Source organism: Sceloporus occidentalis, unplaced genomic scaffold (assembly GCF_023333645.1).
Source record: "Sceloporus occidentalis isolate IW3139 unplaced genomic scaffold, rSceOcc1.0.p SCAF_20, whole genome shotgun sequence".
Taxonomy (NCBI): domain Eukaryota; kingdom Metazoa; phylum Chordata; class Lepidosauria; order Squamata; family Phrynosomatidae; genus Sceloporus; species Sceloporus occidentalis.
The window spans coordinates 4,506,625-4,534,588 of record NW_028317000.1 but is presented as its reverse complement, the minus strand read 5'-3'; the positions used below and the strand labels follow the sequence as shown (position 1 = coordinate 4,534,588).

The 27,964-nt window shown below is 47.0% G+C and overlaps 1 protein-coding gene across 1 annotated transcript; it reads right to left on the bottom strand.

Moving 5' to 3' along the window:
- Positions 1–36: 36 nt before the first annotated feature.
- Positions 37–27,964, bottom strand: CGN (cingulin). The gene is made up of 20 exons (XM_089482823.1): positions 26,708–27,964; positions 24,831–24,931; positions 23,812–23,881; positions 21,606–21,704; positions 21,226–21,368; positions 20,473–20,614; positions 19,182–19,394; positions 18,295–18,443; positions 17,971–18,112; positions 17,429–17,641; positions 16,845–17,051; positions 15,123–15,380; positions 14,377–14,547; positions 13,766–13,927; positions 11,504–11,593; positions 10,799–10,882; positions 8,351–8,473; positions 7,861–7,965; positions 5,675–5,838; positions 37–4,950 (listed from the first exon to the last, which is right to left on the bottom strand). Exons 1-20 carry the CDS (start codon positions 27,941–27,943, stop codon positions 4,809–4,811), a joined length of 4,014 nt encoding a protein of 1,337 aa, XP_089338949.1. The 5' UTR covers positions 27,944–27,964; the 3' UTR covers positions 37–4,808.

Genomic DNA, 27,964 nt, shown 5'->3' with positions numbered 1-27,964 from the left:
AGGCAAGGAAGGAAAGAGGAAAAAGAGAACCGAAGGCCTGATTAATATAGAACTTTTATTTTAAAAATCAATGTACAAGTCTCATTTTCTTTTAATAATAAAAGGAAAATAAAATCTGGAGGGAAATCAAAAGTTACAAATAATAAAAACCAACCCGGATTGTTTTTAGCAGCCATTTTAAAACTGTACAAGTCGAACATGATAGGATATGCGCACACCATCGGCATTAAACATTCCACTCGGATCATGTTTTCTCCCTCCCCAGGATACACTTCTGGATTATTGCGTTTGCGGTAAAAAAGATAACATAAAATAAGACGAAGTACAGCTTCCAAGGGTCTCTGCATTGCCGTTGTCGTTTTTCTAACGACCATAGATTTCGCTCTGGCAAACTGAACGGAGCAGTGGCTGTCGTCCCACATCAACTCTGTGCACTTTTGAAAACACTCATTTCTTTCATAGATGAGCACGGATGTTCATCTCGTCTCCAACCTGCGATGACCAAAGCTGCCACTGTTATGCAAAATGTATCTCAATGGCGTGGTCTGGAGGTATGCATGCCCCCAAATCCCACAATATCATTTCAGAGCATTGTGTTGTTATTGCAGTCATAATCTATGAACAAGTTTAGCTGCCTGAAAAAGCAGGAGAGGCTGCCGAAGATGAGAACCGTCTTTGCGGCCACTGGATGGACATATTCTCAATCTGGGTTTGGTGACCACTGACCTCAAAGATCCCTTTGGGTATTTCACAGTACGGTTTAAGACTGAATCGTTTTACACAAACTGGCTCCTGCATGACGAACAAGAAAACTGAGCTAAGGTTTACACAAATTGGGTTTAGGGAATAAGGTGACCCAGTCCCTATTGTAGCCAAACGCATGGTTAAACATTGCCTTGCCACACCTAAATTTCAAAGCAGGACAGTTTTATATCCGTGTTTTATTGCTATGGTTTGCTCTCACTGCGTCACACAATGGGTAGTCAGGTGGAACAACAACACCCATGTGCACCTGAAAAGTGATGGATTTTACAGCCGATGCTCGTTCGGCAAAGCTCACAACCCAGCAGCACTAACTGCTCTATAAAGGTAGCTTCACAAGGGATTCACCAAAGATGAGGAGACCATAAAGTGTTTTGACTTTTATGGTCCGCTGAATCCCCCAACGCATGGCAATTTCCAACCTCAAAATGTTGGGAATCGAAGGGCTAAATCTGTACCTTTTAAATACATCACAAGCAAACAGGAGGTGTAACCAAGACACAACGATCCAGGGAGCTCTTTCTTGCAGAGATGCTCCAGCTGCAGCTGCTGCCATTAAGTTCTTGCCGGATCCTGTCCAGTTTGGCAAAAGCTTAGCAATGCCTTGTTGCTGACAGAGCAAAGAAGCAGCAGACTTCCAACCCTGGACTAAAGGACCACATAGTGGCAAAGATGGTTTGTAAGCACAAGATGGTGGTCATTCCACTTGTGGCACTCAAAACAGCACAGCTGTGTTACTTGGGGATCATCTATCTCCTGTACTCTTGACATAGCCATGCATGGTTGTCCTGAAGGACCTGCCTTGAGCTTCTACCAAAGCCTCAAAAAGCAAGCTGAGGCTTCCTCCCCTAGCTGTGGTGTCTTCCTCTAGCAAAAAGAAGTCACTACCAACAAGCGTCAATTTGGGCAAGATGATGCCAAGGAGGCTCTAGGAAACCACAATGTCATCTTGAAGACATTGTCTCTGCCAATGCCAGGTTAAAAAGTTAAGGTCCAGAGACGGGATATCTTTTGCCGGAGGTCTGTGACCCTTGGCAGGGCTTCCAGTGTGCAGCTTAGCGATTCCAGATTTGGGATCGATGCAAAGCTTTACAGATGATGGGGTTTAGTGCAGAAGGTAATCCTTCCACCCGTAACTCCATCCTGCCCCCGCTAAGCTTACCAAAACTTTTCCCAGCTATGTCCTTCATCCATCTGGAAGGTACTCAGCTTGACTTGCCTGCTGCCTGTCCAATGCAAAACTTGAGTGGTTGAACTCCTTATGCTATTTCCCAAAGGACATGTTTCCCCTCCTCCAAAATGTTCAGCTTGCAAAGTTCCAGGGTCATCTCCAAACTACTTCTGCCACTGAAGCCACATCCTTCAAGATGGCCTAGCTGAGAGGGGGGAAAAAAACAGCTCTCCAACCAGGAACCAGACTTGCTCCCTTTCACTTTGTAAAATCAAGCTGTTAGGGTTTTTTGTCCTAATGGGACCATCCTTGTTAAGGCTACCTTTCAAGAGGGAAAGCACACGGTAAAGAACCCAGCAAGGCTGCAGCCTTCCCATGGTGCGAAAGCACATGTTTGTGCAAATGCCACACTGTCATTCGAAACATGGCCTGCGTGGTCTGCCTCCCATTCAGAAAAGGACATTAGGTGCATCCCTCTCTTGGGACAGATCTACAATAAGGCACTTGGTGCAAGGCCTGGAAAGGTAAAAGAGGGATACCTGAAGTCTGTACCATGAAGGAAAACAAGGGGAAAGCAGCCCTTACAAAGATTCAATAGCACGGCTATATTCTACAGAGTAACAGAGCAGTATTCTCTAACACCCAGCACTGGGAGAAAACTGAGATTTACAAAGGCATGACCCATGTAGGTTCTGCTGGGGCTGAGCCTCACCTTACTGTTTTCATAACCCCAGTTGCAGATACAACGTGAGGCAGGGGGAAAACCAGAGAAAGATGAACAACCTTTTAAAACTGCCATACAGGAGAAAAAGAATGTCCCACAGAGCTTATCTAGGGTCTCCTCTCAAATCAAAAGACTAAGTTACCTGACTCAGGATGGAAAATGACCTGCTAGCATTCATGTTCTAACCATGGGCACACAGTCCGATGGGTGCTGTTCCATGGCACCAGGCTGGCTTAGAGGAATCATACAAAGGCAACAGGAGTGAAGAGAACATACCAGGATTCTTGTCCTCATCATCACTGTCATGATCTCACCCCTGAGCCTCACTTTGCTGTTGTTCTAGGAATCAGAAAAGGAGAAATGTGACAGGATATGATTTTAAGGGCAAACGTCAAAAGGCATGCATAGCTCGTTATCCCACACTGAACAGTGCATAGCACCATTAGCAAGCGAGAAGGCGGGGAAGCTTCGAGATGCCCCTTGATTTTCACAATCCAGAGAGATGAACAACAATATTTGGGCAACACTGTGCCAGTTTCTACAGCATAGAAAACATTTCCCTCTCCTTTCATTCTGTAGGACAGCCTCCCTCCTCCTGGGGCTCTTGAGACGCTTCAGACTACAGCTCTCATTCCCCATAGCAGCATAGGCAAGGGCCAGATGCAATGGGATTTTTAGTCCAATGACATCTAAGGAGAACTGGGTTGGGGGGGAACTGCTTTAGGCGTTTCTTAGATGGGATTCCCTACCTACAAAAGACCACTGGTTTCATTTTGAGGCAAGCCTCTCTCCAGTTTCCAGGCTTTTGAGAAATGGAGCGTTTCACTGGCACCTTGACTATTGCATCCTGCAGTACAAGCCAGTTCTGACACAGGTCACTACTATTCCCAACAACCTAAGCATGAGTCAGATGAAAACTGTACCACTTGCTGAAAAAGAGTTTCCACTTAATGGGGATCATCCAGGCTCAGAAGCAAGGAGGGGAAAACGAATTACATTTTGGATGCAAGAGACTTTCTCTGGATCCAAAGAGAGGGTAGTGTTGCTCTGGCAGGCACCAGACCACCATTCTAAACCCCAAGATCCTCTTTCACCCCAAAAGTCACCTTTGCTCCCAAACACTTTGACTAGGATCATGTTCACTGGGACAATGAGGGCATCCAAGGATATAATCAGGAAATCGAGGAGCCCTATCACACCGCACAGTTATAGTGCTATGATTCCACATACGGAATCATGGGATATGTAGTTTGGTGAGGCATTAGAGTTCTCTGGCTGAGAATTCGAAATGCCTCTCCCTGAACTGTAAAACCCAGGATTTGATAAGACAGGACCATGGCAATTAAAGTATGATAGCAGCACTATGATTGTGTAGCGTGAAAGGGCCCTAAGAAAGAGACCGCATCTGTGCAAAGGAAATAGTCTGACAATGCCAGAAAGAAATACAAGCCAAGCCAACTAAGAAAGCGGCCTAGGAAAGACACATACATTCTCTTCCACCCTAGGCACCGAAATCGTAAAGAATGAAAGATCTACCAGCACAGACCAAGGCATAACAATCAACCCTGCAAACCCGGTCTGCTCAATGCCAACATGCACATACTGGGTGGGGACGAGGATCCAGCTATCCTCGCAAGACACATTCGCCCATCTCCTCAGGTTACTCTGAAACATTATTGCACATCCAATTCCGTACACATGCGATCGAGGTACATACAAAAAAGAGCCACCCCTGTATATACACATACAAGAAAATTAGAATTTGGTTGTAAAAAAGGGAAACCAAGAAGATTCTATGTCTTAATCATTCACCAATGCCCTGAGAACCAGATCAAGAGGGTGATTGCCAGGAGCAGGGGCAAGGTTAAATACTATTTTCTTCCATTTTATATTCTACCTCTCCCCAACCCTGTTCCCACTATCCCTTGGCAAGCAAAAAATTAAAATCCTTCCTTCCCATTGATAAAAGGCATCTATTTTATCTACAGCCACACAATGTCATGGTGGTGCTGGACCCGTCCATCTTCTGGTTGTCTTCTGCAGAGGCAATAGCTCTTTTTGCTGGATTTAAAATGTTTGTCAGAAAGCCCCAACGAAGCCCATGTGAGACAGCCAGTCCTCTTCCCTGCCATCCCATGGAGCTGGACACCGCTAGCAGGAGCTGGTCTGGAGGTTTCCCTCTGTCAAGAGGGACGCGATGGAGGAAGGGCCATAGGCACTGTCAAACTCCTCGTCTGAGCTCAAGTGGTCATCCTTCAGAGAGGACTCGGCGGTGGACCGGGCAGCCTTGCGCCTGGATCAGGAGGGAGACAAGCAAGCGAGAAAATTGGCATCCTTCTGGAAAGAGGGATTTGGGTGGGATGCGCTTCCTGCTTTTAAAAGGGACTGCTGGTGAACCACTTTGCTGGATCAAGCTAAAAGAAGAGGAACTGGTTTCTTGGATTCCAACCGTGGCCAGGAGTTCTCAAAAGCAAGAATGCTCCAAAGCACATCAGGCACTTCTGATGTACATCAGACACTTGTGCTGTGGATTGGGCATTTCTGCTGTGCATCAGATGCTCCTGCTGTGCTACATGTGCTACCTGTTGTCTGGATAGGCCCTAATGCACATCAATGTCTGAGGCACACTGGGCCATGGTGCATTAATTACTCCACCATGGTGCAAAAGATGCCCATATGCTTTAACATCCCAGCAGCCCTTTGGTGAATACAGTGGACTCTCCACATTCACTAGGGGTAAGGGCACAGGCCCCCTGTGAAAGTGGAAAAATAAATAAACACTTTTCTTTTACCTGAGAGCCCACCTCTTGAGGAATCTCTAGATCCTCCAGGGCCACTCTATAGTCAACATCTGCCAGAAGCACTCTAAGTCCACTTATGAAGATGCAAATCCCATACTGCATTCCAGAGATATGTATTAGAGGAAGTATGTTGTGTATGAAAGGTCTATTTCTTTGAGACACACAGACAACTGCAGACAGGAGTAGGAAGGGGCAGAAGAGTCTCCTGCTTCTTACCAGAGGTCCTTCTCCAGGGCCTTCACACGGCTCTGTAGCTGCTCATTGACCTCGTGTTGTTCCTCCAGCTCCCGCTGGGCCTTCTTCCGGGCTGCCTCCAGGCGCTCAATCTCCTCCTCCGCCTCATCCACCTGTCTCTTCAGTGCTTTGACCCGCAAGCTCAGCTACATAAGGGGTTGAAACAAGAGGCTGAGTTTCGATGGGTTCAGCTCAGGGCAGGACTATGTACAAGCCTCCAGCTCAGTTAGGAAAGCAACAACTTATTTCAACTTCCAAGGCTTTATTGACTTGTTGCTACAATTCACAAAGACACCACAGGAGGCCTGTGTATTTAGTTAGTTAGCTTCCTCCTTCCCTCCCAGCTGTTGTAGCACCAAGTCTCTGCTCTACTACAGCACTCTCTGCTCTGCTCCACATCCAGCTTCTGGCTAGAAGCGAGTAGACCAGATTAAATATTTTGGGATACTAAGCAAGGAGGAATAATCCCTTTACTTCATCCCCTTCATCTGGGACCTGCCTCCTTTAGCTAAGACAGGGGTAGGCAACCTTTTTGAGCCGGGGGCCAGGTTGCTGTCCCTCAGACAACTGGGGGGCCGAAGCCAGGGGTGGAGCTTCCACCCTCCGGGGGGCGGAGCCGCATGCCAGGGGTGGGGCATCCACCCTCCAGGGGCGGAGCCACATAACAGGGGTGGAGCGTCCACCCCCGGGGCGGAGCTGCATGCTGGGGGTGGGGCTTCCACCCTCCAGGGGCGGAGCTTCCACAGAAGCATCATCATAATCATCACTACCACCACCTCCACTGCTATCATTGTTACAGCAGACCTTTCAGCAATAAATGCACCAAAAATACACAGAAATGCACTTTGGAAAGTCACACTCCTCCTCCTCTTTCTCACTGAGAGGGGATTTTGCACATAGAACACCAAGGGCAAGTGAAAATAATAATAATAATAATAATAATAATAATAATCAGTTACAAGCATGGAAACTACTAAAATGCAATTCAAAATAAAAGGCAGGAAACATGCACTCTTTCAACCCAGAAAAGCCACAAGGTACTACTGAAAGGGCATTTTGCAAAGAACACCAGGGCAATTAAATAATAATATTAATATTAAAGTTACAAGCATGGAGATTACTAAAATGCAATTCAAAATAAAAGGCAGCAAGCAAAGAAAAGCCACAAGGTACTACTGGGAGGGCATTTTGCAAAGAACACCCACCTAACCCCCTCCCCCAATGAATGAACCTGTGGCTGCAGCTGCTGCTCTGGCTCCGTTTCTCCTTGGCTTTGCCCTCCTTCTGCTGCCTCCTCCTCCTCCTTTCCCTGCTCTTAGGGAGGAGGAGGAGGAGGGCGAGGTGGAGCCTGCTGCAGGCAAACTGCAGCCCCTGGAGCCCTGTTGGAGTGCTCTAGGGGCTGCAACAGGCCTGCTACATGGGCGCCGCCATTTTGTTTTTCAAAATGGCGGCGAAATCTCGTGTGACCTTTGCCATCCTGAGGTATCGCGAGATTTCGGCCGCCATTTTGAAAAACAAAATGGCGCCCGGAGCGGCAAAAAAACGGGGGAAATCGGCGGCAATTGGCAGCAGGAGTGCTCGGGGGCCGCTTGGAAGGCCTTGGCGGGCCAGATCCGGCCCACGGGCCGCAGGTTGCCTACCCCTGAGCTAAGATGTCTCTCTTAATTTCTAAGTAGGGAAATATGCTCTGTATCTGTGTGTGTCTTTCAATGGCAAGCTGTGACCAACTATGGCTATTACTTGATGCACAGCCATTTCATGGCATCACCAGGGGCTGTCCTTATGTCTCAGGTTTTGTCTCAGATACCTCAGGGTCTGGGGCAGTCCTGAACTGACAACCCTAGGGAGGAGGCATTTATCCTGAGCACTAATATTGGAAGTTGCTTTAGAGTCACAACACCGGCCCCACCTAGTTCAATACAGGCTACTTTGACTGGCAAAATTTTCCAGATCTCCCAGTCCTGTATGCAAAGCACATGTGCCACCATCGAGCTTCATACCTTTTCGAAACCACCATTTTCTATTTACCAGGTGGACAATAGCCAGGTGGCAGCTGCTAAGCCAGGATTTTGATGCCATTCTCTTCTGGCTCTGTCCTTTCCAGTTTGTCCCCTTCCACCTGCAGCGGGAAAAAAGCAACTAAGGGCCCTGCTTTTCTCAGCACTCACCTGGTCTTTCTGGTCATTGACATGCTGCCTCTCGTCATCGATCTGGATGGTGAGTTCCTTCACCTTCCGCTCCAGTTTGCGATTTGACGACACCAGGACGCTTTTCTCTCTGAAAAAAAAGAAAACAGGAGGAGGGGAGTGATCACAGGTTTAGTACTTCGTTTGTGTGTGTTTCGTGGTAAAACAGAGCTAAGAAAAGAGACCTGGTTTGCTACAGAGTTATATTCAATCATCTTGCTCAGTTGCCTGCCCTTAGACATATGAAGGCTTTTGTGTGGGCTGGTTTTAATCTGCATTCCTATGCAGTGATGGAAGGCAGATTCTTAGCTCATCCATTAACACAAAAGGCTCTACCCTGTATCTTGAGGGAAACTGGACCCCTTTTACATGGGCTTCAGATGTGCACTTTTGTTAAGGAGCTTAGAGCCAAACCAATTTCTCCACTGCTGAAAGAGTCAGAGTGAGATGGGTGTGTGTGTGTACACCTGACTTGCCTTTCTTCTGACTGGAGTTTGTCTTGAAGCTCCTGGATGTGCGACTCCAGCTGTGAGACGTTGGCGCTGGGCTTCTGGAACCCTTCTAAGCTTGTGAGGCGGCTTTTGAGGTCTTTGTTCTGGAAAGAGAGTTTCAGAAGCTATGAAAATGGCAGGAGAGAAGAAGGAGACGTGGCTGCTCAGCGGCCCCTGCATGGAACCTGGAAGGTGTCAACCAACAATGCCAAAACTCCTTCGACAATGAAGCTACGTTACTAGTCCTCATGGCTGAACATTATAAAATAAAGGGTTTTTAAAGGTGGTGTCACCCTCCTCAGCCACTCTCCTCAAAGCAAGATGCGCTCTGCGCATTACTCTGGAACACTCCTTTCACCAGTTCACCCTGGAACTGAAAATGGGTTCCAGATGAGGCTGCATGGTTTAGCTGATGAAATTACCTTGCAATTTCTTTCCCCCAGCTTCTAATTCTATTTCCAATGCAACCAACACTCACAACGCATCACAATTTTCCTGCATTGACTCTCCCAGAAGACTACAGATCCCCACCATTCTCCCACCTTCCCTTACAGCTTGGAAATTGGCTCATTGTCTGGGGTCACGTAAGCAAGTGAGCATAACCAGCATGGACTACCTCCAAAAATATTACGGTCTGGAGCCATTTCCCATACAAGAAAGGCCAATTTCTGCTAAGCTGTGTGCAAACCTGGAGGGCGGTTTGAGGAAAGGACGCTGCTGGACTATGAGGTGGTTTGGTCCATCTTGGCTAGAAAACATATTGAAAGCCTTGCACTGGAGCCTGTGGCTGAGTCAGCAATTTGGGAGTTAAAAACAACAAGGAGAACACACAGAGCATGGGGTTACGTAATGGCCCAGCCAGGTGGAACACAATCCTCCTCCCTTCCCACAACATCTGAATAGGAAGTTTCACGAAATGAGTTATATAACAGTAATTATTTTCCTCTTGAAGTGTGGCCAAGCAAAGCAGGGGGAGAAAAGTCTGTGCGTAATCCCATGAGGGATGTAAACAGCTCCCTGCGTCCCAACATGTTTCAGGCGAGCGCTCTAGAAGAGGAGATGGGGGAAAGAGCTTCTGAGTCAGAGAGTTTTACTACTTTGGGAAGAAGCGCCAACACCCGCTGCCAGGCTCCCACCAGGTCCCTGAGAACTGCAGCTTTCGTGACCATCCCAGTCATGATGCTCTTGTCAAGAAAGGTTGGATGGTTGCTCTCTCTCACCCTAAACCAACCTCACAAGGTTGTTGCAAGGATAGGACTTGAGGGCAGCATACAAACTGTGAACATTTTCTGAAGATGCCAGCCACAGATGCTGGCGAAACGTCAGGAAGAAACTCTTCTAGAACATGGCCACAGAGCCCGAAACCCCCACAAAAAATTGTGAACACTGCTGTCACGGGGTGGAAAACTATGGAAAGGGCAGAGGCCATTTCCATCCTCCCATGGAGTGTGGAGGGGCTGCCCACATTGGGACAGGGAAATAACATCCCAATGTGAGCAATGTCAAAAGTCAAGCCGGGGTTTTGAATTCCTCCCTTCCCTCTCCCTCTTTTGAACAAGAATCAAAAGAAAAGAGTTTGCAAAGAGAATCAAAACACAAAACGCAGCTGCTGAAGCATGCAGAAGCAGCACAGGCTGTGACTCACTTTCCACACCAAAACCAGTCTTACCGCTCTTCTCCCAACACTGTCATTGTGGAGAGAAGTCCTTAGTAACGTGTATGCGTGTATCCCTTCAACATGTGAGAAAAAGAGAGGGTAGGGCAGTCTCCGAAAACTAGAGTGAGACTGGAACATGGAATCCAGGGTCTCAATTTGGGCTTGCCAAGTTGAGGTGGGACTCCTTACCATCTTTATGCTATCTTCTAGTGGGCCTCTGAGCCTCTGAAGGCTGAAGACCTATGGCTAGAGCAGAGCTGAGGAACCGACAGCCCTCCAGTTCTGAAACCACAGTTGAGTATAGGCAAGACAGAACAGAGACCCAAAATTTAGTTCTTGGTTCAGAATATAAAGAAACAAGAACAAAGAAGGTGGAAAGTTCCCAACTTCTGGCACTCCACAAATGGACGGTCAAAGGGGTATGAGAATATCTGCCATTGATCAGGGCTGTAGGCATGGCTGCTGAGTAAGACCTGTATACTCCAGAGGAAAAAAAAGACTGGCTTATTTAAGTTGAGAAATCAATATCCCACTCAATTTCCAAGCGGAGTTTTTTCTCCCCAAGGTCGGGAAAAACTCACTTGCAACGTCTATATTTTTTAAAGTGAACTTTGGAAAGCAGCTTGCTCATCTGCCTTGGTTTGGCACCCGATTTATTTGCAAGTGAAAACAGACTGCAGAAGTCAGGGATGTTCAGGCAGGCCTTAGGACTGCCGAGTTGGCAAAAAAAACCCACACACATCAAACAAAACCCTAACCAAATGTGCCTTACCTGTCTTTCCAGTGAGATCTTATCACACTCCAGATCCTGGCGGACGGAACGCTCCTGTAACAACTCGGCTCGCAACTGGTCAATCTGGAGGAAGAAAGGAAAGGGCGTAAGCTGAACAGCCCTCCTGGAGCAAATGAACATGGCCCAGCAGTGTGATGCTGCAGCAAAGAAGGCAAATGCTATTTTAACATGCATTAACAGAACCATGGTTCAAGGGAAGTCATTGTCCTAGTCTGTTTTGTGCTAGTCAAGCCTCATCTGGAATCCTGTGTTCAGTTCTGGGCACCTCATTTAAGAAGAAGATTGATAAGTTGGAGCAGTTTCACAGAACATGAATGATAAGAGAAGATAACACGTAAGGAAAGGTTGAAGGAGCTGGGCACATTTAGCCTAATGACCAGAAGATGGAGGAATGGCATGACTGCCCTCTTTAAATATCTAATAGCTGCCACACAGAAAGGGGTGCAGGATTGTTCACTGCTGCCTCAGAGGGTAAGACCCATTCTAAAGGTTTTAAGTTACAGGTTTGAGATGCATGCTCTTGCAGCAGAGGTGAGGCATCCCATCAATCCCTGCTTAGAATAGTCCCTGTCATGTCCGCTTGACCGCTGCTGGGAGACTCTCTGGGCCACCAAAGACCTGCATCTGACCATTGGTCACTATTAGCAGTTTTGCCCAGTGCTTGTGAGGGCTTTAGCCACCCACCTGGTCTCTTGTCCGGTTGATCCTCTCCGTCAGCAGCTCCACCGTGCTCCTTTCCTCATCCAGCTCCACTTCCAGGCGTTTCGATTTGTCCTGCAATTACATTGCGGCGTTTAGGGCTTACAGACATACCTCAGTTAACAAAGCTTTGGAGAAAGAGGCTCCTTTTTACAAAGTCTTTTTTAGGCTTTACAGCTCCGTCCCCCACTTTGCCCTCCATCCAACAATTCCCATTAATCCTGGCCAAAGGACTCGTTTTGGGACTTGAGACCCAAATGATCTAGATAGTGCCAAGTTCCCTATAACTGTGATAAGATTCCAGGCAATAAAATTTAATGGGTTTGGTTTCATCTTTGTATATTACCGCATGGGAAAGAACAGCATTTAAAAAAAAAATCCATGTGCAAGGGGGGGGGGGGGAAACACACCAGAGCGTTTTGCAACAAGCATCAGGTAGAAAAAGCATGCCCATTTTCAACCTGCAGAACTGCCCATGTTTATCATATGCCTCTCTTTATATTGAGTAAAGACCAATAAGCAAAGGATATAGGAAATTTGAACAGAATGCCATGCTGCCACCTGGCGCTGAGAGGTTATGTTGCACATACAGTGCCTGCCGCCACAAGGGTACCTGCAGAAATATGGCATCGAAAAGATGCAATTTGAGCCTTTCCCTCATTCTTAAGAAGAGGAAAGATCCATAGAGTCCCTCCTTATCCTCAGCTCTGCAAAGGACTTTACTGTTAATACTGTGTCATCCTCTATTTTGAAGCTGTGCTTCATATTCAAAGGAGTTCAGTGTTCAAGAGAGATGGAGCACTCTTTTTGGGTGTAGTGTGTACAGCAGTGTGCAGTTTGTACAGTACTGTAATGTGTGTGTATTGTGTGCCTTCAAATCGGACCTACAGCGACCCTAAAGCAAAGCTATTGCAGGATTTTTTAAGCACGTTTCCTTAGTCCTTCTCGTTCTAACTGTGTGCCTTCAAGCCGTTTCCAACCCTAAGGCAAACCTATCATGGGGTTTCCTTTGCAAGGTTTGTTCAGAGGAGGTTTGCCATTGCCTTCCCCTGAACCTGAGAGAGCGGGACTTGCTCTAGGTCATCCAGCAAGTTTTTGTGGCTGAGCAGGGATTCGAACCCTGCTCTCCAGAGTCAAAGTCCAATGCTCAGACTGTTAAACCATGCTGGATCCCACAGTAATGTGTATACAAAATAAAATAAAAGTAGCCATACTTTTTCATGACTAAAACCCCAAATCAAACATTATGGGAAATCAAAATGGCACCCAGACATGGTGTTAAATGGATCTCGGTGGCTTCTCATCACTGGTTAAGCTCAATGTAGGACCGCTGTGCCAAGTTGCCCCTCGAACACAAAACCAGCCTAGCCCCTGACTGGGAATAAGGGAAGTGCTTTTTCAAAACAAGAAAATGGAAGCAAGGAGAGTTGCCACTAGCCATGTTAACACACACAGAGAACACACCCAAGTTTGTATGAGATTGTGGGCACCGCCGGAGCCTATATGGAATCTGTTACTGGTATGGGAACTCAAATGCTACTGGAAGACAGGCCCTGTCTCGCCAGCAATTGCGCCTTTATCTCTCTTTCCAAAAGATCATAAACAATTGTTACACAAAGATCTTATTATGTTCCCAGGTCTGGGAGCAAGGTTAGAAATTGTCTGAGCATGGAAAGCCCTTCAAGGACTGTCATTAGATCAGTGGCGTACACACACCTGGAATACCACACTTATAGAAAAACCAACAGCACAAGTAAAAGTCCTTAAAAATGTAACTTGGTTTCCATAGGTTGACTTTATCAACAATAATTTAGATGTGGTTTATCCTCTGAAGTCCCATGCAAGTCCTCTACTTCCAACTGGAAAAAACAGGACATGTTGAAGCTTGTATATTTCTTACGGTGGATTTTTGGAAAGGTACTAATTTTAAGACTATACGGTGGGCTTTGTTATCTATGGGGGCAGGAAAGGAAGCCCCATGGATCCAAAGCACCCACTGTATGTGATGCATTTTTCTTTCATTTTATTTAAGGATATAATTGCTGTTGTACGATTTGTTTAAAAACACCTGTAGAACAGGAAGCCTCCAATAATTCTCTGGCATTGGCCATCTTGTTTGCATTGGCCTTCATCCTCTTTGGACAAAAGAAGATAGTGGCAGGTACAGGGAGCTGAAGGTCACTCCAGAGTCTATTCTGAGACCGGAGGAAATATTGCGTGTGTGCCTAGGTAGGGGGAAATACGAACCTCCAGGGCCTTAACTTGCCGGGATCGATCGTCCTGGGTCCGCCGCTTGGCCTCCATCTCCTGCTCCAGGTTGTGGAGGCGCTGAGCCAGCAGTTCCTTGTCCAACACAGCGTTTTCGCGCTCAGCCTGACTGTCCTGAAGGGCCTGCTTCAGCCGCGTTACCTGGGGAAGAGAGAGAGCCTGTGTGGCGCAGAACATCTGCAAGGTTCAAGGAGAAGACACTTGAACCTGGATCCCAACTCATGCCCCCATTCCCAGACACTAAAGCAAAGCTATCACAGGATTTTCTTAGCAACTTTCCTTAGTCCCTCTTGTTGTAGTTGTGTGCCTTCAAGTCATTTCCGACCCTAAGGCAAATCTATCATGGGGTTTTCTCAAGACGCTGCTTAGCCCCATCCCCAAAGCTACCTTTGACGGAGAGTCAGAGGTAGCCTCAGGATAAGGTTAAGCAGCATCTTCTGTTTTACATCCCACTCCCTTCCTCTTCCCATATGGCTTCAGCAAGATCCCTGTGTACCTGGAAACTTCTACCAGCAATTTCACACATCAAGAGGGGAATGTCCCATTCTCCCCCAAGGCTCTCTCTTTCTCTCCTCAGCCTCTGCACCTACCTCATCTTGCAACCTTCCCAGGTTGTACTGCATCTTCTCCACTTCGACGTTCCGGTCCTTGGCCTGCTTTTGGGAGTCTGTGATCTCCTTGCGGGACCTCTCCTTGTACTCCTCCAGCTGCGACTGGAGTTCGGACAAGGCGCTGTGGGACTCGTGAGCCATTTGGTCCAGCTGGAGTGGCAGAGGGAGTCGAGATTAACCACAGTGCTACATCTCCCATTTGGAAATGCAGATTAATTTGTCAGACAGGTTAAATAAATAATCTTAAATTTGAGTTATGTTGAACCTCCGGTCACATACATTATTTTTGTACTATGTGCTTGTGCCTCCAAGAACACTACCTAAGGTTTATGCGGATGCTTGAATTTGTGATTTGCAGTGGCAGCAATTATTCAAAGGTGCTGGGGACCAGGGGTCAGATTAGAGGAATACATTCTCACACAGGAACCACAAGAGCATCTAGAAGGTCCCCACATTTGTGGCCATAGTGACAGGACAGGAGAAGACCCTCCCATGTGGAAGCTGTGGGACAGATGGACAATCCTCATGTAGACCTCCATGGACCAAAGGTTGGGGACCAGCAGAAGGTGGAAGGCTCTCTGGAGTAGGCAGTGAGAAACAGAGGCTAACAATCTGGCCAGGGGTATATGGAAAAGGATGTAACTCTGAACATAACTGGAAGATAAGCAAATTAGGGGCAGTGAAGCCTAGGGGGCATCCATGGATTCTCTTCTCCTGCAACTCACCTCCTTTGTGAGTTTGCTGATGCTCTTGTCCAGCAGCCTCTTCTCTTCTTCCAACTCGCTCTTAACTCTCTTGAGCTGCTCCTTCTGCTTCACCTCTTCATGGTAAGAGGCACTCAGGTCTTGGTGCTCCCTTGAGAGGCGGTTGAGACTCCGCTGGGTGTCCTCCAGGTGGCTCTCCAGTGACCGCTTAGCCATCATCAGCTCCTGCTCTTGGTCCGTGGCGTCCCCCAGGGATGCTTCCATCTGCTTGCGGTCAGCCTGGGAAAAGGGAAACAGAGCTTGCCTTGAAGAGGACAACAATACAAAGACTTGCAGATGCTTTTCAAATCAGAGGTCCTGTTATTTGCAATTCATGCCTGCGCACACGTAGGACTTCACAATACACAACGGGACAGCTCCTTGCCCCATGGAACATCCACAAATTGTTAAAAATTACTCTGCAGTCATTTGTAGAATTTGTCAGTTTATAAATACAATTAAACCTAACATTGAAATCCCTGAGATCAGAGAATCATTTAAGTATGCCAAGCAAGTGTAGAGAAAAGCACATGATTCAGCCTGCTAACCATCATATTTACAATCAAAAGTATGCTTCCAGCCCTCAAGGTGTCTAATGAAAAACTTCCAAGTGAATATGAAAGAAAAAAGAATCTGGATTTAGATTTTTAAAATCAAGGGTAGATGCTTTCTGAACCAAGTCTGACCCAAAAGCCAGAAGTGACTTGCTAGTCATTGAAGGATTTCAGGATGCTTGGTATGGAAGCACCCCAGCCATGTCCACAAAACCTATTTGCTGGTGTAATCGAAAGTTTGCTTTAGTCGGGGAATACTGTTTGCGGAAGGAGAGATTATCCTGTTAGCCTCCCTCACAAAATCCATTGTTGCAGAGAAACCAGATAGCTTTTTTGGTGACCCACTAAATCAAAGGTCTATTTGGGGAAACATAACATGAAAGAGGACAATATCCTTCTAAAATGAGTTATTTCACTTGGCCATCCTTGAGCCACAAGGCAGAGGCGCTGGTCAGCAGAAGATGAGGTTTCTGTTGTTATGGGGCTGTTTCATGAACTCTGAAAGGAGAAGCATCTGCTCATCTGAAACAGAATCACTGAATCAGACAAAAAGTGACTTCAGCTTTACATTTCTTCCTATCCCACTTTTCTTCCAGTGCAGCATCCAAGGAAGCTTAGCACACAAATTAAAATAATGTAAAATATTTACATTACACAAATTCAAATACAGTAGAAAAGAAACCTAAATCTATACACAAAAAACTGCAGAATATGCTTTAACATTTCACAAATGAGAGAACAAATATATACAAGAGGGGGGGAAACTGCAGATTTATAAGGCATATGTACCCATAGTTTCTCATTAAATTAATTTGGAGCAATAAATGCTATATTTATATGAACCTCTCTGAAACCTTTCCACTATTATTCGTCTAACGATATACAATACTGTACTGCTTATTGCTTACATTAACTGCCCTGGAGGGTGGTAGAGTCTCCATTTCCAGAGGTCAGGAGAGTTTTAGCATGGCAGGCAGTTAGACTAAATGGCCCTTGAGGTCCCTTCCAGCAATGTGATTTTATATCCAGGAAGGGTGGATGGACATTTAGGAAACACTGCTCTAGAAATGTGGTTGCAACCTTCAGCAAAGAGGCCTACAAGAGTTGGGGGCAGATCGGGAGCTGTGTAGTCCACTTTCCCCCAAAGTACCTCCAGCCTGGCGATCTTCTCCTTCAGCCTGGCCTCTGTGCCTTGCCAGTTGTCAGCAAAGTGTCGGTACTCCTTGAGCTGCGTCTCCAGTCCCAGGATCTTGCGCCGGAGGTCATCGTTCTCCTCCTGAGTCTCCCTCAGTGTGGATTCCACAGCCCTCTTCGTTTGCTCCGTTGCCTCCTTCTCGCCCTCCAATGCTGCCTTGACCTGCAAAAGCCACGAGAAAGATGCAAAACTAAGACTTATGTCCTTTTCTCCCTCCGGCAGTATTTTTATCTTCCAACATTTCGTATATGATTCAAACAGACACGCACTTCAAACTCATAACCAAACAACAAATCATAACCGAGCTCCTCTCCCATTACTGCTCATTGCCAAAGATTCTGCATACTGTATTCATCAGCATCACCATAATCCAGTTTGCTGCCAATTTTAAAGCCTGGCTTGGGGAGACTAGTCCCAAAAAGAAAGGTAGGATACAAATAAAGTAAAAGTGACAACAAAAGGTCCTTTCCGTGCAAGTTAAATGCCAGGCCAGGAGCCCAATCCCTTCCCAAGGCAAAGGAATCCTTCCAAATCCTTGCCTTGAAGGCGTCCTCGTAATCCTTGCGGAGCTGCTGGAGGTCCTGCTGAAATTGCCTCTTCAGCTGGGCCACCTCCTCTTCATGGTCGGCTCCCTCGTCCTTCAGGGCCGCCTTCAGGGAGCTCAGTTCCCTCTCTCGCTGCCGGAGAACCTCGTCCTGGGTCTGCTTCTCCAGCGTCAGCTCCCGTAGCTGATCTCGAACTTCACGCAACTCCTGGTGGAGAAGGAGAAGGAACACATGAGCAAGATTCCACCTCAACATTAGGAAGAACTTCCTAATGGTCAGAGATTTTCAACAGTGGAATACGCTCCCTTTGAGAGTGGTGGAATCTCCTTCTTTGGAGGTCTTTAAACAGAGGCTGGATGGACATCTGTCCCAGGGGATGCTTTGCTTGTGTCTTCCTGCATGGCAGAATGGGGTTGGACTGGATGGCCCTTGGAGTCTCTTCCAGTTCTAGGATTCTAAGATCCTCCACAAACCCATCTCCCCATCACTCTTTAGGCTCTTTCAAACCGGTACATGTGGCTCTCCATCAAACGCACCTTCCTGAGAGTGCTGGTCTGTCCGTCGTCCTCAGGGCTGCTCCGGACCTGGTCTACTTCTTGTCGCATTGCCATGAAGCGCTCACGCATCTCCTTCAGCTCCTCTTCAAAGTCCTCCCTCTCTACCTTCACCTGCATCAGCCTGGAAAGGGGAAGAAAAGAGAGGGGGGAAACGAGCAAGTCACACTCAGTCTCAGACAATGGCGACCCCAGCCCCATCGAACAAATCTTGCCAAGAGAACTGTCTGAGAGGGTCACCGTAAGACAAGTTCTACTAGAAGGTAGTAACAACAACTCGCTTTGTAAGGGGAGAGGCAGTCTTACTCTTGCTTGGCATTTCGCAGCTCTTCCTTGTTCCTCTGAAACATCTCCTTCCATTGGGCCGTCTCCTCATTGCTCTCTTCCAACTCCCGCTGCAGATTCCTCACTACTGAATTGATCTTCTGCCGCTCGGCCTCCAAGCTGGCCTGATCCTGTGTGGGGAAAAACACAGTTCACATTAACGTAAAAGAAGGAAAAAAGAACCACGCTAAGGAGTCTGCCAGATAAGCAAAGCAGGACCATTTAGGACTTAGGCCAGGAAAAGGGACCCATGTGGCTGCCCAGATGTTGCCACACTGCAAGAGCCAGCAAAGCCTTGCCAGCACTGGGGACGCTGGAAAGTGAAGTCTAGTAATCATCTGGATTCCCATCATGAGGTGCATGCAATGTCTGGTGAAGAGGCACAACAAACATTTTCCATGTCTCCAGTGGACTGTGTGTAACAACCTCAGAACTGTCCAGCTTCAACCCCTATCACACAATCCTGGAAAAGAAAATGTCCTCAAACTCCCTCAAGGGGACAGGGGAAACATTTTCACCATATTATTGCACCCCTTTAGTCTATTTTAGGCCCAGGAGAGAACTTTTCTTGTAACAGAAAATGATCCAGACATCACTTCCCATTTTTATAAAAGGTATCTTCCCAAAGAGATGGCAGAAATGCACCGAGCTCCCCCTACAAGAGCTAACATTTTATCCCACATGGCCTGCAGGCTGTACCCTGGCTTAGGTGGACAACCACCTTTAAGACTAGCTGTTTTTTATTTTAACATGCCCTTTCGTGGCTACCAACCCACTTCTTCAGATGCAGTACCAAGCAGTATTAAGGCCTCTGGGGACACCACCCTGGCGCTCCCCCCCTTCACTCACACCGCAAATCTTCTGCTCACCTGCGACACGTCCTCCATGTTGCGCCTCAGCTGCTCCATGTCCTGCTGGTACTGCTGCCGGACTCGATCCAACTCTTTGTCATGGCTGGCCACCTCTTCCTTCAGGGCCCCTTTCAGAGCTGTCAGCTCACGCTCCCGTTGACGCAGCTGATCTTCTTGCTTCTGCTTCGCCTGGAGGGTCTCCTCCAACTCCTCTCTGGTCTCCAGCAGCTCCTGGGAAAGGGAAAGCGAGACATGAATAGATTTGGATTGCTACGGGGTTGCGTCTAGCAGTTTTCATTTTGCGACAGCTCTCCGAATTATCCCCCCGAATCAAGATCACACAGCTAAGGAAAAGGATCTCTACAAACTGGGGGAACAAGCAGAACATCGCAAACGCAGTTCAGTGTCAGCCCAGTACAAAGTGACAGACGCTGGGGTGAAAAATCTTGACTCCAGGCATATGCTGATGGGTCTAAGCTGAGACCAGATAAGGGATGCTGGGAGACTGCTGGGCAGCAAGAGGAAAAGGTCAGCCCAGTACACAGCTGCTGTAAAAAAGGCACACTCCCTGTTTGGAAGCATTCGGAAAGCAACTGAAAATACGACAACTGACCACAACCCAGGGTTGTGAATTGTAGTCCTCTAGAACACAGGTGGGCAAATGTGGAAGAGGTAGAGCCATTTTGCCCCCCTGGGCTTACCCAGCTACCTGATTTTCATCCCATTTTTAATTTTTCCCAGCATTTTGGTGGAGAAGGGTCACATATATTTTCAGTCATACCACTATCTCAAGTATGTTTGGTGAGGACACATGAAAAAGCCTTCTTGGTGGCTGCTCCCAAGCTGTGGAACTGTCTCCCATGGGAGGCATGTCTGGTCCTCTTCTCTGCTCTCTTCCCCTTTTTTGTTTAGATGGACTCTCATAGTCCACTGAAAAAGGTCTTTTAACTGGAATCCACTGTACTGTCGGTGTCATTATTTGGTTTTAAACACTTTTTGGGTATGTTTTTATTTAACATTTCCAATGTGAATGCATACTAAATCCAAAAAGAAAACCCCTTTTGCACTATATATTAATAACTCATACTCTAAGCCAGTGTAGTGGTGATCCCTGGTACAGTTCCCCAGAGCCATTTGCTGCTGAACCCTGGAAGATTTCCAGGAGAGAAAGAAAAATAACTGTACCTGATGGACCCAAATACAGTGCTGGAATATAATAATAATTGCTGGGCCCTCACATCAGGCCACTTGAGAAGCACTGCTCTAATCCACTTTGGGTTTCACATTGTTGACGCAGAGCAAAACTCACTTTCAGCAAGTCATCCCTGTCCGGAGGGCCTCCCGCTGGTTCCCGGAACCGGTCAAGCGCCTCCTGCATCTCCATCAGCTGTTCCTCCAAGTCGGCCAGCTTTGCTTCAGTTTGCTCCTTGATTGTTTTCACATCCCTCAGCCTGCAGAATTTTTGTGTTTTAAAAGGAAGGAGAAAGGATTTTTAATCCTTTTAAAGCCACCTACAGAGAAATACACAAACATACAGCAACACAGGCACAACCCCTGTCCAGGTCAGAGACTTAAAAAGACAAAACATGATGGCCAGTGAGAGTTCTCTCCTTATCGGCAGGGTCTTTGAGAGCTCAGTGGGAATAGGGGCGGTCATAATGTGCTGTGCAGTCTATATTAGAGTTTTTGAATTTTTGTAAGTGGACCTGATGGGAGATAGTATGTAGAGAGGTCCTGTAGCACCAGTATTTAAAGTATCAGATGTGTCATGCAAGAAATTGGCAGCATGAGACTAACTGAAAGAAAGAAATTGGCAGCATCAGCTTTCGTAGACTTCACTCTCCTTCCTCAGATCCACTCCCCCAAATGCATCAAAGGAAGTAGACTTAGGTCTAGGAAAGCTCATGCTGCCAATTTCTTTATTTCAGTGAGTCTCAAAGGTGCTACAAGATCTTACATACTCATTCTACAGACTAACACGGCTATGTCTTTGAATTCTACCACTGATAGAGGAGATAAATATGAAAGCAACATAAAAAGCGTAATCAGCCTTAGCACACACTCTTTCAGACTGCTCTGGAGTTCCTGGTTCTTCTTCTCAAAGGCCTCTCTCAGTCGACGGCATTCTTCCTCCATCTCCTCCAGGTGAACATCCAGGTTGCAGGAAGCGCCATTTCTCTGGTTCTCCTGGGAGAGTTCCAGCCTCTAAGATGCCCCCAGAAAAGGACCAAAAGAAAACAAGGGAAGGAGAGATAAAACTCCAGACAAATAGCCAGCAAAAACCCTAAGCTCTCTTCACTTCAGAAAGAGAGTTATTTTGTTGCTGCTCTGCACCAAGGAGGATTCTGGATGCTATTGCAATTCACCCACAGACATCTCCAAATAGACCTGGATCTCCCTCCTGCTCTCCTTAGCAGAACCTGACGGGGGTTTGGAAGTTACCTTGGTCTGCTGGTCCAGTTTCTGCTGCAGCTCATTGACCTTCTGCTTCAGTTCATCCGCCTGGGGAAGGGACGGGCTCGATTCGGCTGAAGGGAGAGCCTGCCATCAACACAATAACACACACATACAAACACACACAAAAATGCTAAGTGCATTGGATGGGTACATGCTGGACAAACAGTGTGTCATTGACCCTGCAGTCTTGGCAGATTTGTCCTCTCATCTGATATGGGTCCAGATTTCGTCTAGTCATGGGATGTGATGGGGGGCACATACAATGGCTAACCTTTCTGTATTTGCCTGCTTGGACTCTTAAAACTCTTTGGGGGAGGCCTTTCTTTCAGTCCCACCAGCTCCGCAGACATGTTTGGTGGGGACAAGCGACAGGGCCTTTTCAGTGGCTGCTCCCAAGCTTGGGAAATTTGGGAAGATGGCTCCTTCCTTGCTCTTTTCCTGCTGGCAGTGAAAACTTTCCAATTTCAACTCATTTTTAGGAACTGACTGCAGAGCCCCAAAATATGGCAAAATTGTCCTTATAGGGGAGCATTTTTAAGCCAAAAAATGTTTGAGGGTATGTCAAACATGATCTTGGGGTACCGTAAAGATCCCCCCAGGATGCATTTTACTCATTCCTGTTCTTCACATTGGAAGCAGGGAACACACACAAAGGGGAGAGGTTTGGCACCTTCCTGGCCTATTGGTGGGCTTCCTAAGGAGATGGCTCCCAAATTCTGGCCCTCAGCTCCCAGATGCCCCAGCCAGCTTGGCCAAGAGTCAGGAATTCTGGGAGCTGAAGTCCAAAACATCTGGAGCACCAAGGTTTGCGAACCCCCCTGGGTTAGCTACTGCTGGGATCAGGAGGCTAAAGGAGGAAAGGATTAGGGCTGACTCAGAAAGGAGGTGTAAACATGGAGAGCATAACAGAAGAGGGGAAACTAAAACACAAAGATAAGCGTTATCACTCTCTTGCTTTCTCTCTGCTCCACTGCCTTCCTCCCCGATATTTCCAAAGATCCCCTTCCACCTCCCCTCAACCTAGAAATGACCCTCCGTCTCTCGCTCCTTGAAACTGAAGCCTCCGTACGCAGCCCTCTGACATCAGAGGCTCAGCATGTCCTCTCTGTCTGGCCTCAAGCAGCCAGCCTCCCCGACATGCCACTTTCAATAGAGAACCAGAGAGCGATTCCTGTCATCTATGTCTCAAAACTCGGATGGGGCGAGGAGGAGGAAGTGTGCTCAAATTTGCTTAAAAAGCTCTTTTTAAGAACTGCCGGGGGTGGCGAAAAATGGAGAGAGGAAAGAGAGCCTCTTTTGAAAAAACCTTAATCCAAGCCCTCAGAGGTATAGCGGAATATACATATGGGATGCATAGGTTTCCTTTCATGCAGAGATCAGAAAAATATTTTGGGCTTCAAAATGCCCTCCCAACTAACCCCTGTGGATGGCTTTTGTCCCTCGGACATTTTCAGCAACAGTTTTCTTCTTAGGTGCTGTTTTTATACATGTGATGTGGAGCAGAAGATGCACATGTAAGGCATCGTGTCTCTTTTTTCATACATTAAAGCTTTCACAGCAATACAGCAAAATACTCCTGAGCAGAGGAAAGGGCTGGCTAGTGTGGTCAAAGGAAGATCTCCCATCCCTCTTGACCCATACACACACACACACACACACATATATATGCAATAAACATCAGAGGGAGTTACCCTGTTTCTTCTCAGCAGAGCAAAAAGGTGCGACAACACTTCCGCTTGGGAAGGTTTACAAGACTTTAGGAATACAAGAGGCTGCTCACAATTGTCTGCATCAAAAATCCCCTCTGAAAAATCTTGCTTAAAAAATGTCTTAGGGTTGTCATATATAGGAAGTGACTTGAAGGCCAACAACAATAATACTTTACTTCTACGTAGGAATTAATATGGCGCTAACGGACTGCTGTTTGCAAATGCCTCTATCCTCATCCTTCCTTTAAATCCATTCATATCTCCCCTTGCTGTTTGCAAATGCCTCTATCCTCATCCTTCCTTTAAATCCATTCATATCTCCCCTTGTACTGATGCAGTGATGTAAATAAATTCACAGCCTCCAAATGGAGGGACAACCTAGAGACACAATAGTCAGTAGGAAAATCTTAGATCAAGTTCCCAGTCAGCTGCCAAAAGTTTTGATGCTAGGTCCTGAGTAAATGTTAAGTCCTGGTACTTACAGCGAGCGCTTCGATTTTCTCAAAGACAAGGTTGGTTTTCCTCTTCACGGCAGCATCGCTCTCGGTGCTTCTGAGAAGGGACAAAACAGGCCAACTTACTGCATGTGTCAAACTAAATCAGTCATGTCAATCTATGCAAGATGTTTCAAAGGCCCTTATCTCCGGATGGTCAAAACCAGCATCCTCAGATTGGATTCTGGAGACTGCTGCCTCTTTGGGGATATTAATTGCAAAGAGAAGAACCAGAGCGGTTCTTTCAGAAGCTGCCTTGAAAGATAGGCAATGTTCTCCCCAAAATGTGAGGTGCAAGTGTTTGGATCCTGGGCAAAAGGTGGTTTAGGTAAGTGCTGAACAACTGTGGGTACCAGGGGCCAGTCTTCTGCTTCTCTAGGAGCCAAGTGGGCTGTTAAAAATGCTAAGAACAAAGACAACAAAACTCAAAGCGCCAGAAATCCACTAACAATTTTATAAAACTTTCAAAAATGTTAAATGATCCAAGCCAGGGGATTTATTTAAAAGGTGAGTCGTCTATTCCAAAGGGCTCCAGGAAAGTCAATTCAACCTTTCTGGGAAGGAGAAAAAAGGGGGATCTAGAGAATCTCATGATCATGTATTCCATATTATCACTCTACGCACTTCTTATCAGTTCCATTTCAGGTGGAAAAAAAGACTGATTCTGTCCAACTAGGCAAACATTTTATCTCAGTCAAGGATGAATGTGAGTCCGGAGGGTCAGCCAACTTATCACGTCTATTTTGACTACGACTATTTGCGACACAAGATTTTGCAAACACAAAAGCTTAGCGGTGCATTTATTTGTTCGCTTGTTCCTTTGAGCACTAGACAACAGAAAAACTCTTATATTTAGGCCTTCTAATGTGACTGCAGTGCAACAGCTATACAACTATAGAGAACTATACTGATACATATCAGTTTAAAATGCACAAGCTAATGGTCGCAAGCTAGAAGCCACAGACGAAACATTGGATCTGTCTCCTCCTCTGTGACCTAACACTCACCCTTCCTTCAGGATGTTATAGATCATTTCTTTCGTATATTCTCTGCTGCCAGGCTGAGAGACCTCTTGCTGGTCCTTCAGAAGGTCAGGGGTAGACTTCATCTGTAAGCAAAAAAGCCCAAAGTGATGGAGACATGGTAGGTGAGGACAAGAGAAAGGGCCTTCTTAGTGGCGGCCCAAAAACGTAGTCTCTCTGACCACATTTCACTGTCGGCTGAAAGTAGGTAGGCAATTCCTCTTCAGGTTTTAAGGTTGTATTCCTGCTATCCGTCTGTATCTATTCTATTCTGAGAGTTTACTCCATTGTAGAGTTTTTCCTTGCCGCCCCCAAATGAAGGACAAGATACATCGAGAAACAGCTAAGGAGTTGTTTCAGTGGTGCATCTCCAGAAGGATCTAGTTAGCAAGGGATTTACAAAGACGTTTTTCTATCCGCAAAGTCTAAACCAATAACCAGAGTCATCCTTATCTGAACTGCTTGGGACCAGAAGCGTTGGGGATTTCAGGGTTTTTCAGATTCTGGAACCTTTGCATGCTCACAGTGAGATATCTTAAGAGATGGGAACCGAAGCCTAAACATGACATTCATGTATGTTTCATAGACACATAGCCTGAAAGATATACACAATATTTTAATCCTGAGGCGTGGTTACTTTCAAGTAAAATGTGCTTGCATTTATTGGCCTTCCCCCTTTTGCGTTCAACCCCAACCACCACAGAGACGAAGCCCACACAAACTTCTCTTGCGTTGGATTCGGCCCTCGGGTAGAAAGAGGTTCCCCGCCTTTTTACAAGGATCCTTCCTATGAAGCAATAGTACAAAATGTGAGGAAGCAACAGGGATGGAGAATTTCCCTGGGAAACAAGGTCTCATTCCTTTGGAAGCCCTTTATTTGTTTTGTTGGGGGGAGATCTCACCAAATGTGCCAGACGTATCTTGCCCTTCAAAAACAAGAGGCACTGTTATGTGTGGGGTTGAAATACCAAAAGGAATACTGGATATTCCAGCAATCTCGTGTCTTCTGCTTTCCCGAGGCTACGCTGTTCTGTTCTGCCACTTTGAGAGCTGGTTTTTGCAACTGTTTTGCATTTTTGTTCACATCTTATGAAACAAAAATCTCATCCCGGGCGAGCGAGAAGTTTACGTGTTGAAAAAAGTGCAGGAGGTGGATATTCCACCGGCAAAGCAACCCCATCTTTCCCATCGTACCATGGCAATATAAAACCATGAGGATACAATATTGACTTGCTAAGAGGCACATTGCCAATAACTAGGGCTCTAACCCAATCCGAGAACGATTAAACTGATTAAACACAGGATTTTTAGTCAAGTAATTGTAAGTGATTAAGATTTGCATCCAGGCAGAAGGAAGCAAGTATACTGTTTTTTAACAAATAAAGCTCAAGCCAAATAGCACCACCCCAGAAGGTGATCCTCTTTGTCGAGAGAAAGAGGTCAAACACATCTCAAGAGAAGTGCTTGCGATCAGAAATTGTGCTTTGGTCACACTTCAATTGGGACAATAGTGTAGTTGCAAAGGGATTTTGTAGCACCTTTGAGACGGAGTGAAAGAAGCTGTCGCATAAGGTTTTACAGACTTGGTCTACTTCCTCTAAATCTATGAAAGCTTATGCTGCAAATGTCTTCCACTCAGTCTCAAAGGTGCTATAAGATCCCTTTACACACTGATATTGCAGATTAACACAACTATGACTGAACCATATAGCATAAAAGGGATGCTTGGTTACTGATCCCTTTGCATACTGATATTACAGATTAACATGTCCATGACTCTGAATTGTATAGTGTGAAAGGAATGCTGGGTTACAGACAGGCCCTCTAAAGCATAGCTACGTGGGGATCATAAGAAAGATTACCTGAATCTCTGACTGGGTTTTTCTGGGCTGTTTCTCCTCCAGGCTCTTGTTCACCCAGTCCAGGGTCAGCTTGGACTTGTCCAGTCCATTCTCCTTCGGCTGGTGCCCAATGGCTCGGTTGAGACTCCTGGTCCCCTGGGGGTTGGCCAAGCTGAGTTGCTTTGCCACAGAAGGCCTCACTCCATCTTTATAGCCTCCGTGATTCTCCTCTGCACCCAGTTCCCGGGAATCGGCCGTATCCTGGTACGCCACCCTTCCGTCAAGGCTCTGAGAGCGCTTCCGGTCATCCAGAGAGAAGCGGTTTCTCCGGGAAGCTCGGCCCCTGTGCTGGGCCTTACCGTCAAACTTGTGGATTAATGAATCGACCGAGGAGAGAGGCTTTGTATCGATGTCCCCACCACCATCACCCCCCTTGTTGGAGGCATGGCCGGGTTCGGACGAGTCCGAGCTTAACGGCGATGACTTACGGACGGGTCGCAAACCAGTGATGTTGCCGCTGACCTCTTCTCTGGGGCTGGACAGCCTCTGTCCGGCGAGGTTCATGAGGCTGGTGCTTCTCACTGTTCCCCCCGTTGGTGGGGTCTGGGGAAGGTGAGCAGGCTGAGTCCTCGGGGGACCGGGGTCTTGAGGCTCCTCCGGTTGGGAGCTGAGCAGGGAGCCGTGAGACTGAGTCCGCCGTAGCTGCTCCCCGGAGGTCTTTTTGTGGGGCAGCGTCCGATAGCCACCCTGTGGGGGAGAGGCAATGCTGATGCGGGACAATCGGGCCCCATCCAGACTATCCGATTTCGGAACTCCCTGCCTTGGGACCAGCTCCTCGTCTGAGGTGCTGTACTGCGAGCTGTAGAAGGATGGCTTCATGCTGTATGGATTCTCTGGTAGATCAGAATCAGAGCTGATGGATCCAGAGGCATCTTTGGATGACGACGCAGCCCCAGGGGACCCTGGGAAGGTGTCCTCCATCTGCTGGCTTCGAGAGGGCAACCCATACTTGCTCTCACCTTTGATCTGCACCCCAAATGAGTCCCCCCCTTTCTCCCCGCTGTTGAGGACCACAAAGGGCTGTCCATCAATGCCCTGGACCCGCACTGCCACACCGTAAGAGCCCGGTTTGGAGACCTTGGACCGGATCTTTTGGGACTTGCTGGGCTCCTTGAGGTCGTTGATGAATCTGATTTGGACCCCATAGTCCATGGGGCTGTGCTTCTCAGCCATGGTGCCGTTCATATGGTGGTCCATGTCCTACGCGTTTGGAGTCTT

Bases quoted from the DNA above. Each gene is read 5' to 3' on its own strand.
- CGN (XM_089482823.1), bottom strand. From the start codon at position 27,943: ATGGACCACCATATGAACGGCACCATGGCTGAGAAGCACAGCCCCATG. The intron at 18,444-19,181 runs GTGAGCAGAAGA...TTCCCCACACAG, and splicing joins ACATGGAGGACGTGTCGCAG to GATCAGGCCAGCTTGGAGGC. The intron at 4,951-5,674 runs GTAAGAAGCAGG...CTCCTGATCCAG, and splicing joins GCCCTGGAGAAGGACCTCTG to GCGCAAGGCTGCCCGGTCCA.